This window comes from Mytilus trossulus, chromosome 6 (assembly GCF_036588685.1).
Source record: "Mytilus trossulus isolate FHL-02 chromosome 6, PNRI_Mtr1.1.1.hap1, whole genome shotgun sequence".
Classification (NCBI taxonomy): Eukaryota; Metazoa; Mollusca; class Bivalvia; order Mytilida; family Mytilidae; genus Mytilus; species Mytilus trossulus.
The window spans coordinates 86,894,495-86,906,960 of NC_086378.1; the positions used below are offsets into that span (position 1 = coordinate 86,894,495).

General features: G+C 32.5%; 1 protein-coding gene across 1 annotated transcript in view; it reads right to left on the minus strand.

The window, feature by feature from the left end:
- The window catches only part of LOC134723093 (E3 ubiquitin-protein ligase rnf213-alpha-like), a 119,422-nt gene that overhangs the window by 47,425 nt on the left and 59,531 nt on the right, over positions 1 to 12,466 (minus strand). Inside the window, exons 50-66 of the mRNA XM_063586733.1 lie at positions 12,188 to 12,273; positions 11,312 to 11,509; positions 10,421 to 10,547; positions 10,017 to 10,190; positions 9,570 to 9,706; positions 8,780 to 8,984; positions 8,660 to 8,743; positions 7,424 to 7,796; positions 7,133 to 7,277; positions 5,632 to 5,972; positions 5,197 to 5,363; positions 3,832 to 4,053; positions 2,904 to 3,115; positions 2,361 to 2,463; positions 2,111 to 2,211; positions 1,493 to 1,672; positions 913 to 1,170 (exon numbers count right to left, since the gene is read on the minus strand). Coding sequence (XP_063442803.1) covers positions 913 to 1,170; positions 1,493 to 1,672; positions 2,111 to 2,211; positions 2,361 to 2,463; positions 2,904 to 3,115; positions 3,832 to 4,053; positions 5,197 to 5,363; positions 5,632 to 5,972; positions 7,133 to 7,277; positions 7,424 to 7,796; positions 8,660 to 8,743; positions 8,780 to 8,984; positions 9,570 to 9,706; positions 10,017 to 10,190; positions 10,421 to 10,547; positions 11,312 to 11,509; positions 12,188 to 12,273 — 3,113 coding nt within the window. The remainder of the gene's footprint in view (positions 1 to 912; positions 1,171 to 1,492; positions 1,673 to 2,110; positions 2,212 to 2,360; positions 2,464 to 2,903; positions 3,116 to 3,831; positions 4,054 to 5,196; positions 5,364 to 5,631; positions 5,973 to 7,132; positions 7,278 to 7,423; positions 7,797 to 8,659; positions 8,744 to 8,779; positions 8,985 to 9,569; positions 9,707 to 10,016; positions 10,191 to 10,420; positions 10,548 to 11,311; positions 11,510 to 12,187; positions 12,274 to 12,466) is intronic.

A 12,466-nucleotide genomic window follows, 5' to 3' on the forward strand; every position in this document is an offset into this window, starting at 1 on the left:
TACCTCAAAGATGATTGTTGCCAAGTTTGGATTAATTTGGCCAAATAATTTCAGAGAAGAAGATTTTTGTAAAATATTACTAAGATTTACTAAAAATGGTAAAAAATTGACTTTAAAGGGCAATAACTCCTAAAGAGGTCAACTGACCATTTTAGTCATGCTGACTTATTTGTAAATCTTACTTTGCCGAACACTATGGCTTTTTACAGTTTATCTCTTTCTATAATAATATTCAAGATAATAACCAAAATCAGCAAAATTTCCATAAAATTACCAATTCAGGGGCAGCAACCAAACAACGGGTTGTCCGATTCATCTGTAAATTTCAGGGCAGATAGATCTTGACCTGATAAACAATTTTACTCCATGTCAGATTTGCTCTAAATGCTTTGGTTTTTGAGTTATAAGCCAAAAACTGCATTTTACCCCAATGTTCTATTTTTAGCCATGGTGGCCATCTTGGTTGGTTTGCCAGGTCACGCCACACATTTTTAAAACTAGATACCCCCAATGATGATTGTGGCCAAGATTGGATTAATTTGGCCCAGTAGTTTCAGAGGAGATGATTTTTGTAAAAGTTAACGATGATTGATGACGACAGACGCTGGATGCCAGACGCCCAGTGATGAGAAAAGCTCACTTGGCCCTGTTGGGCCAGGTGAGCTAAAAAAGACCTCAAGTGAAATTGAAAGAAAGTAAAATGATGTAATGATTTATTTTAAAAACTACATGATAATATCCAAAACAAAGGAACAGATTTATCATGTAGCACTCACAGCGAAAAAAAAGAGTCGCAAATTATAATCTTGCCAGGTTAAAAAATAAGAGTTTAACTTATCAGATACAGCAAAAGAATTTTAATATTAAGCAGAACAACAATCTCTTGAGGGTTGACTACTAAAATGATCTAACCTTGTCTGCATCAACTGTTGTAACAGAAAGGATCTGACCACTGGTGTAGGGTCAATTGTATCATCAAATATGGTCAGTTCTTTAGACAAAACTCTCCCAGTTTTCTTTTTCTGACTTTGCCCAGTGATATATGACAGCAGTTTATCAATGACCTCCTTAGACGGTGGTGTTCCATCAGCAAAACACAGCTGTGATACAACCTCCATAAAGAAACTATTACAGCGTCTTCTATAGTCATTGTACTTCTTCATTTCTAATCTGCATAAAGAAAGTTCTCATTTTATGAATAGAAACTAGATAATTATTGGCAAAATATGGTAAGAAAAGTTTCAGTATTTTGTTACTGTTACTGTGTAATATTGTTATACTGTGGAATAATTCATTTTTTTTTGTGTGTTCCAATTTTCATGAAATGAGAGAAATCTGTATTTTTTTGTGGATATTTGATTTCGTGGTTATGCCAAACTTCAATATAAACTATTCTTTTGATATAACAAAACATATTTTACACATATACATAGCTTGAAGCTAACATTGTCACATGGTATCACACAAACAAAACTTTCGTTATAAACCTTACTTTTTATCAGTTTTGTCAGGGTCAAGGTCTTCTGGGAATTTCTTGTGACAATCTGGACAATCATATTCCTTGAGTTGAATGTTGCCAAGGAAACATTTTCTGCACATCACATGACTACATGGCAGTCTGACTGGTGCCCCATCTATCACGGTTTCACATGAAACACAGTCTGTTTGTTTACTGAAAAAAAAGATCATAAAGGTACAGTTCATAGAGAGAGCTACATGTATAGTAGAAATGAATCAAAAAGATGATGAACAGAACAAATAAAAACTTTCAATTTATACCAATCCATATTTTCTGTGACGTTATGTTATTTAAATTGTTTGTCTTTTTGTAATCTTTTTCTCTTTGCTATGTTCTTCGCAATTTTATACCTTGATTTAGTTTTAAAGATTCTATTAGAATCTTTCACATCTTTTTACTTTTTTAAAGACAACTTTCACATTTGTGAATTTTCCTGTATATTTTTATGTCAAAATAAATGCTTATGTTATTACATCACAGTAAAAATCAATTGTTCAATGATGTCAATTCCAGCTACATCTCAATGTCTAATTTAAAACATCGTTGGTATTTAAGGTTTTAAAAAATGACATGCAGTGGATAAATTCTTACCCAAAACATTGTGTCACAACATCTTTGTTGCAATGTTTTATAAACTTTTCCACTTTTTCAAGACTTTTCAAATCTTTCATGTCTGCCCCTTCTCTGAGTGTCTGTTGAAATAAAAACATATCATTATTGCATGTTAACTTTGGTTACTTTCTGTGGGAAATATTATATTGCTATGCAATAATAAGTCTTTAAACTAGTGCACATATAGTTTCAATTAATCAATGTCATCTATATATATTTATATACTCACACCCCAGAATGGCATACATCTTTTGATACTAATCTCCTCTTTATCTGTGGTACAAACATGTTCTATAAATAACTTCACTACAACCACCCTGGTCCACTGGTATCTACACAAAATAAATAAGAATTCTTATGCATTTAAATATTTGGTAAAAATTTAACTTTAACATACAGAGGTAAAACATTTTAGCAATTAGAATTTAAGAGAAAGTCTTTCAAGTAAAATACATTTTGGCAGCTGTCACCATAAAATATAAAGAGAAATTTCAAAGTCAATGTTTTGGTATCAGAATTGCCTTAAAAATCAATCAGCTGAAAAATATAATAGTAGGTGTACATCATGTCCATTAGAAGAATCTGTGCAAAGGTTGGTTGAATTCTTTCCCTTTGTTTTCATGTAGAAGTCAGTTAACCATAGACTGTTCTTATGTATTTGTATGAAGATCAAGATGATACTGTTGTTCTGATATGAATATCAGGATAATACTTTTGTATTTAAATCATGGTCTGGTCTACTATAGTTCCAGTCCTTAGAAAACTAATTTACCTAACATTTTCTATTCCTTTCTGACAACGTTCTCCATAGTGGTATTCTCTATTATCAGCATCCTGCATAAAATGTCCAATAATTCTTTCTACCACTGGGCGATAATCACAGACTTGTCGTAGCCATTTTGTCCTGGTTTCTATTTTGTTTAAGGCATCCCTGTTTGGTTCCAGATTCTCAACTAACATGTGTAATGCAAGGACATCTAATGTCTGTAGAAGATAATACAAACAAGCAGGAATAAATAAAAAATATTTGGCAATACAAGACCACACCAACAACCTACTGTATATATAGATTATAACATGGCAATTTTCACATCAGACCCCTAATCCGACTAACAGCTGACACATACTTCAGCAGAAGATATACAACAAGAATGTTTTATAAAACTTTGAAATACGCATTTATCATATTATTTTTTTGCATTTTTTAATAATATTTTTTCATGTTTCCTAATAACGGTTTCTTTATCCTACTAATTTAGGTTTTTCACCAAAAAAAAGTACCATTAAGGTGTATTTTATTGGAATTTGCAAAATGATACAGAATTTCAGAAAGACATGTGGTAATAACCAGCTGGTATAAACCAGAAGCAGTAAATAACAAAAGTCATATCACATGGCTAAGACAATTCTTCAAATCAAATGAATAAATATATAAACAAATTGTATGTAAAAAACTGTCAACAGCAATCATGCTTTATCATCCATGCATGATGGTTGCATGCAGAGGCTTTATCCCATCTTTTATAATCTGTATGATGTCACCTCATTGAAAGCAGTCACTTTTTAACTAAAAGTGCATTCATTTAGGAAATAAATGTACCAAAGAAATTTAGATTTGAAAAAATTAAACAGGTGCTTTTAGAAAATAAGATTTATTAACATCAAATATTCCAAGTTATTTACTCCCAAGTCAAACTTACAAGTTCATCTTCAGTTACTAGGTAGAAGGAGGATTGGTTCTGCTGAAATTCCAATGTCTTCTGACTACATCCTGGCCACACATGAACAATATGTGAAAAGTTTTTAAACCTTGTATTATGTAGTATAAAAGTCATGTGACAGCCTAATATGGAGGGTAACAATCTTCCAAACTCTCCTCTCAGAAGATATTTACAGCCTACTATCAAACTCTCACATATCAGCTGAAAACACATAAAAATACATACATACAAACAACTAGATATATCAAAATTAAACGACATGATTTCTAATTAATTCTATTGATGGTATAATACATCTCCAAACTCATATTTATCTTCAACCAAAACAACTGATTAATACAGGGCAGATGTTATATTACAAATGTTCATACAAGGTAGTGATAAATGAACAGCGCTTTTTCCATATCCTTGTTAAATAAAGTGCTGCGCTTAAGCGCATGATACGCCTGTTGCTCTTTTAACGAAAGTGTTAGTTATTGGAGCCTCGTTATTGTCCCAAAATTGGAAAATCCCCCCTTTTTTAAGCATAAAAATTCATAACACGGAAATGTGAAATCTGAAATTTATAAAAATTGAAAGGGAGCTTACATGAATAGATATAAACAATTCACCAAAGTTTTATGAACATTGGTGAAAGCCTTTATGAGTTATTGTCCGAAGTGTTAAAAATCCCCCTTTTTTATGAATAAAGCCCCATAAATCCAAAACTAAAATCTGAAATTAAAAAAAACCAAAAGGGAGCTTACTTCAATAGATATAAACAATTCACTTAAGTTTCATGGACATTGGTGAAAGTGTTTTTGAGTTATTGTCCGAAGTGTTGAAAATCCCCCCTTTTTTATGAATAAAGCCCCATAAATCCCAAACTTAAAATCTGAAATTAAAAAAAAATGAAAGGGAGCTTACGTCAATAGATATAAACAATTCACTAAAGTTTTATGGAAATTGGTGAAAGCGTTTTAGAGTTATTGTCCGAAGTGTGGACGACGGACGGAGGAACGGACGGAGGGACGGACAACGGTATACCATAATACGTCCCGTCTAAAAGACAGGTGTATAAAAATTAACCCCAATCTCATTAGTGTCAAGTTCCCTGTATTCAATATAAAACCATTTGGAGCAAAATAAAACAATATGTTTATATCATTATTTTGAAAGACAAATATGAAAAGTCAAGCAAGATACTTAATTTTTGTGGATTTCATGGGTATAGGTACACAACAAAAATTTCATGTGCAACAAGGAATAGCTTTTCCATAGGCTTCTATGTATTCTTTAAAATCAAATATCCACAAAACATCATGGAATAAATGATTCCACATTATTCATTACGCTATACTTTACATTGCATTCTGCTTCCGACTGTACAGGGTGAACCATGTGAACAAAATCCTGTATGTAAGCTTTGAGAACTTGGTGGATATATGTTCCCTCAATACCCGATAGGAGTCTACCTATTGGTAAGGACTGGAGAATATCAGAGGCTTTCAGTACAACATCAAAATCACTGTCTGTAAAACAAAAGTTTCAGCTAAAGCATTCCAATTTAATCATTTGACTGCCGATTCAAAAAATAGAATGCATCAATTTTTTAGTCTTGCCAACTATTTAACATTTATCAAATTTTGAGAAACCCATATATCTTGAAATTTCATTTCTTGACTGCTGCTTTCAAAATAAGATTTTTTTGGAATAAACATGATAAATATTAACAACTTTATCTCTAAAAATTAACAAGAGAAGCTATAAAATTAAAATATTTTCAATACTTAGTAGTACCTGAGGTTTCTTTTGTTTCCATAGAATTCCTTAAAACATCCTCGATCTGTCCAAAAATGATCCATGAGAATGGCATCTTAGCAGAGAAAACTCTTCCATCTACAGATGTTGTTTTCACAGTTATTTCCTGCAGTTCCTGTAGACGTGTAGGCGATACCATTAAAGAATACTTCAATTGGGTCAGTTCTGGATCATTAAGGATTTGTAACCAAATGGCAACTTGCCAATCTGGGGCACTTAAGTTTGCTAAAATGTCTAAATTTCTATTTGTATCCATAAAAGCAATGATGCCAGCTAACACAGGAATTACCTTTGCCTCTAAACATTGGACAGCAAAGTTTCTACAAAATAAAAGATAATTTGTGACAAAGCATTCAGATACCGTTAGAAAGTTCATAAAACAAGAATGTGTCCACAGTACACAGATGCCCCAGTCGCACTATCATTTTCTATGTTTACTGGACCGTGAAATTGGAATAAATTCTCTAATTTAGCATTAAAATTAGAATGATCTTATCAAAGGGTACATGTATACTAAGTTTCAAGTTGATTGGACTTCAACTTCATCAAAAACTACCTTCACCAAAAACTTTAACCTGACATGTAACAGACAGACGAACGAACAGACGGACAGAAGAACGAACGGACGCACACACCAGAAAACATAATGCCCCTCTACTATCGTAGGTGGGGCATAACAAAACAAATATCATGATTTTTACTTGAATTACCCTGATAGGGAAAAACCATGGCTATTTGTGCAGTTGATAACAATAAAATATATAAGATAACTTCTTACATTTGACTTTCACACTGTGAACCAAGACAATAAAATGTCAATAATCACATAAGGATTTTCTTATCCCAGACATTCATTACCTAAGCCATATTTGGCACAACTTTTTGGAATTTTGGATCCTCAATGCTCTTTAATTTTGTACTTGTTTGGCTTTACACATATTTTTATAAGAGCGTCACTGATGAGTCTTATGTAGACGAAACGTGCATCTGGCGTACTAAATTATAATCCTGGTACCTGAGATAACTATTTATCATTAGACATTGGTATATATAAAGCTAAGTATTATCAACATCAAGATACTGTAATTTGGGTTTTTTTTTTAAAGAAAAATGCAACAATTTCTTATATGTATGTGTGCTTTTTGTTTATTTTTGGTAATTGATGTCACTTTCAGCCAATTTAACAGCATGTTTTTATTGGTTGAGGACGTTTTTTTTCAATTAAGATCAGCCATGAGCAGGGCTCAAACACACTTTATCAGCATAGTCATCACTGTAGATGAACTACTTAGACCACTTGGCCAACATGGCTCTCATTTGCTTGTGCATCAGTGTGAACACTAATGCAACAGAAAACAGATCTGTTCCATTTTATAGCATGAATGCTAATATAGAGTTTAGTAACAAATATCTTCAAGCTTTTATTTGATAAGAAAAAAGTAAAAGAAATGTTTAAGAAGTTATTACCAAATCCACCCACCTGAATGTACCAGCTCTGTTCAAGTTTTCTGGTTTAGTAGCTTCTGTAGTTAACCAATTCCTAATTTGTCTACCTATATTCTGTTCTTTTTCTTTAAGGATACCTGTCATATGTTTTGCTATTCCTGACAGTAATGTCATTTCACCTGAAATAAAAACAATAGCCATTTCTTGTAACTAATGTATGAAAACAGATTTGGAGAAAGGTCAATGAGACAACACTGGAATAGATAGTACATAAGATATTTAAGCATGACACACAATCCTCATATATCATTACAAATTAAATCACCTTCTTCAATCTGCATCCAGTTAAGTATTATCTTAAGTCTGTCTACAGCTCTAGTTTCATCTGACTTTGGATCTTTAACATTTCCCAAGGCAGGCTGAATACATTTCTTAATCAAATAACCAATTTTAAACTGTTTCTTTGTTTCAGCTTTTTCTTCTATATGTATGTCCATTAAATCTATTTCTTCATTTGTCTCCATTGTTTCTATGTCTCTGTCCTCATGACCTCTCTCTATTTCCATATCTACTTCAGGTCTGTCCTTCGTTACATCTAACAAGGCACTGACAGATTTACCAGACATTTCTGCAACTGATGGAATATCTTCAGGAGCAGGATGGATATCATCAATGTGAACAGAGTGCCATAAACCACACTGAAATAAATAAACCACATATTGTAATATTGAACAGAAATGAACCAACTTGAAGTAAATAAACCAAACTGAAAAGAATAAACCAAGGGTAAAGATCAATAACAGTTAAAAAAGAAAGCAAAGCTTTTATCTAGTGTAGAAAAGTTCAACTTCCAAATGCTTGGTACATTACCAATAGAGAGTAAGAATATGAACCCCAGTGAGGCAGTCCAAGTTTTACCTGGGAAATTGAGAAATTCTCCCGAGATTGTGGTGTTATTAACCTGAAATCCTGTAAAGCATCCTCTAGCTATACCTGGGAGTTGTATAAGGAGAACAACATGGATGTGAGCCTCTCTGTGATGTATCGGTTGTAATTAACCCTACATTGTGATGTTACTAACCTGAAATCCAGTAAAGCATCCTCCAGCTATACCTGGGAGTTGTATAAGGAGAACAACATGGATGTGAGCCTCTCTGTGATGTATCTGTTGTAATTAACCCTACATTGTGATGTTACTAACCTGAAATCCAGTAAAGCATCCTCGAGCTATACCTGGGAGTTGTATAAGGAGAACAACATGGATGTGAGCCTCTCTGTGATGTAACTGTTGTAATTAACCCTACATTGTGATGTTACTAACCTGAAATCCAGTAAAGCATCCACCAGTTATACCTGGGAGTTGTATAAGGAGAACAACATGGATGTGAGCCTCTCTGTGATGTATCTGTTGTAATTAACCCTACATTGTGATGTTACTAACCTGAAATCCAGTAAAGCATCCTCCAGCTATACCTGGGAGTTGTATAAGGAGAACAACATGGATGTGAGCCACTCTGTGATGTATCTGTTGTAATTAACCCTACATTGTGATGTTACTAACCTGAAATCCAGTAAAGCATCCACCAGCTATACCTGGGAGTTGTATAAGGAGAACAACATGGATGTGAGCCTCTCTGTGATGTATCTGTTGTAATTAACCCTACATTGTGATGTTACTAACCTGAAATCCAGTAAAGCATCCTCCAGCTATACCTGGGAGTTGTATAAGGAGAACAACATGGATGTGAGCCTCTCTGTGATGTATCTGTTGTAATTCATCCTGTAAGGTGTTCCTAGCACAGGCTATCAAGTCTCCATTCTGGTCACCACTATCACATTGTATAATTAACAACATATCATCTAAAGAAGTCTGGTCCAAGAATGACCTATTAAAATATCACAAAGTTTCCATAGTATTAAAATCAATGGATATTTCTAATACAAACCACCACTGTGATGTCGTTTGGTTTTATTGAACTTCTTGTTGAAAACTTGTAATATCAAGGTGTTACTACAGGTTTTACATTAATCTTAAAAAAAGGCAACAGTAGTATACCGCTGTTCAAAACTCATTAACGTTATCAAAGATTCATTTAACAAAAATGAGTCAAGGTCAGAAAAATGAACCATGAAAATGATGTCAAGGTCAGATGTACCTTAACAGACAAACACATTAGTCAATAAGAATTAAAAAAAGGCTTCTGGATCTGTGTTTTACATGGTTTACCAGTATCACAACGAATACCAGGTACTTAAAAAATATGTTGCCTTGTAGTTTAGTGTAAATTCTTCAAAATTGATAAATCAGAAACCAAGGTTACATCCTGCAGCCTTGATTTTTTATCTGATCAGATTGAAATAAGGGAATTGAATATAAAAACTCCAATACAAATCATGGTAATCTTGGTTCAATTTGACCATTTCAGTTAATGTTGATGAAGTAAAAATAGCAGTATATATATAACTCATACTTGATTTGTCTACTGAATTGTTGTTCTGTGTCAAACGATTGAAGATTCAGTAAAACTATATTTTTTCTCAGAATAGGTAGAAATCTACACAATATATCTATATCTGCTATGGAAAGTAACTTGGAATTGGTTGTTATCTGAAATATATAAAACTTATTTCAATATTGTAACAGAAACTAAAACAGTAAATGGCTGATCACACAAATTTTTGTGTATTTTTGAAAGCAACAAGAGCATGAGGAACTGCATATCAATATACAAAATTATATACATGTATGTGATTTCAATATTTTATGAGATAAAAGCAATTGACTACCTGTACAGAATGAACGAAATATTGATATTTGATTGCCTTTTTTTCAAAACCTGTCCTAAACTTTTTCTTAAAATTAGTATTATTTTAAATTTTTTTCAACTTTCTTCCGTACACAACTAGTTAAGCTTTACCTGTGCATGTATGTTTTTCTGTTGTTGGTTTGCTACTTTATAACGTAGATAATCGGCCAGACTTTCATGGTGCTGTTTTGAGAAGTATGTGTCAAATATGTCTACATCTTCAAGTTCCAGCACTGCTGCAGGGGTAGCACACCATAAAAGGATATCTTCCGCATCTTTTAAAATCTAAGGAAAAACATTTCTATGGTTAAAAATGTAACATAAGACATGAGAAAATCATTAACATTTTTAGGTGACCATTTAAAAGTCAAAATTTAATAAGCAGCTTGATTCTCCAGTAAAATAATGAGTAGAAAAATTGGTTAAAATGAGTCTGATTGAACAAAAGTACAACTAATAGATCTATAAATTGAACCTTGAATCTAAAAACTGTTTAAAAAGGTGTGTTATGATACCTCATTTTCCGTTTCAGGTATGGCTTGGTCATTAAACTCTCTTCCAAGACAGGCATACAGTATAATAGCAGCACAAGTGTCGTCATGGTAACCCATAAAAGCATCTCCAATTTGTCTGCTTTCTTTCCTGTAATGAAGAAAATATCTTTACACATCATATATTTCTTTTCCAACTTTTTACTCTGAAAATTAGTTTTAATTAAATTGTTGCAGAAATGCAACTATGATGACAAACAAGCATGTTTCATGCTTTACTGGGTCTGTATCTCATTGGTGTGTATCCTACAGCTAATTTTAGCATGCAAGAATTGGAATTAATTGTCTCCCTTATTTTGAAACTTTAAATTGAAATGATTTAAACTCCATGAAACCTCAAATTCACTTTTAATGTTTTAATTGTTTGATTGCTTTTTCCTATATTAAATTTCTGATTTTTTATCATTCATTTGGATATTAGGCATTCAATAGTGAATTAATAGAGTTTGTTATACAGTGCAATGTAAGTAAAGAAGATTAAAATTTTAGTAGATTTATCTATAAGAATGAGATTTTTGAATAAAAAAGCAAATTCACCAGCAGAAAAAGTATATTCACTGCGCTAAACGTTGCATGCTAATATGTGCATAATTTTGGTAAAACAACTTTGATGTACAATTGGTTTTGGTAAATAATTTCCATTACATATATTTCTCTCAGAATATGTAATAAAACAATTACTGTCTTTTGTTTCTGTAAATATGCGGTTTAATTGACTTTTGAAAAACTGATATTTACTTAGGTGGTTGGCCTCAGTGAATATCAGTTTTTAAAAAGTCAATAAAACTACATATTTACCTCATTAAAAGACAGTATTTGTATAGTATCTGACATCTATAACAATAATGCACTTACTTTTGCCTAAAATATCTCATATGTAAAGGAACTTTGACCTCACAGAACTGCTGTGCCCATTCCTGTAACTTGACCGTTAGTTGTAGATGAGCTGGTGTCAGCATGGTCTTCAGTGATAAGAAATGTTTCTCCAAACGATTGATCAGTGGTATAGGAAACTTGTCATATACAATCTGTTTCTCAGCTACTACAATCAGTCTGAAAATTAGAAAATCCCATTGATATTTTCAAAAGATACCTTTTGTTGGCTACTGCTTATTTGTCACTTATCAGATGCTGGGAAAATTGCTTGAGGCATTGAAATGTGTGAAAAATTGTCATAAGTGGCACCTTGGGTGGTTACTGACTATCCTTTCATGTGTAACTGTGCCTACAGCACTTGCCAAATCATACCTTGTTCTAACCAGAAAACATTAAAAAACATACCCTGTTCTAAACAGAAATATTGAAAAACATACCCTGTTCTAGACAGGCTCAGAAAAAGTATACCTTGTTCTAGATCCCGGCTCTAGACTGTATCTTAACCCCCCCACTGGGAGAAGCACCCATTATTTCTACATTTAATACAAATAAAGAGTCTATACAATTTTTTTTTATACATATAAATTGATTTCTAATGGCTTTACCACAGAAATCAGCATATATTTCCATTAACATTTATTTCAGACTGTCAGATGACATGTGATCATTTTTCTAGAATTTAAACATTATCCATAATTTCCAAAAGTCAGAATCTAGAAATTTCATATAATTCCCAGCTTTTTGTTAGGAAACAACTTTTATATCTATTCTCAGTATAACTTCCACTTATCAGAAGCTTGGTAAAAATCCTGTAACCTATTCACACTGAAAACTATATAAAAATAAGATATTCACCTGAACTTTCTATGAACTCTACATTTCACACGATGTGATCCAAGACCTAAGTCTACATATCTCTCTCCACCAAACTCTACATAATACTGTAATGTACAATAATTATCACTTAAACACTTGAATATTTGAGAAATATAATTGTAGTGTTTTATTTTTTTTTTAAATTTAACTGTTTTAATAAAAAATTGGAACAACACTTTATAGATGTTATGGTTTGGAAGTGGGAAACACTTAAAGAAGAAAATATTTTGAAAAATTGGTAAAAAATTACTATAAAGG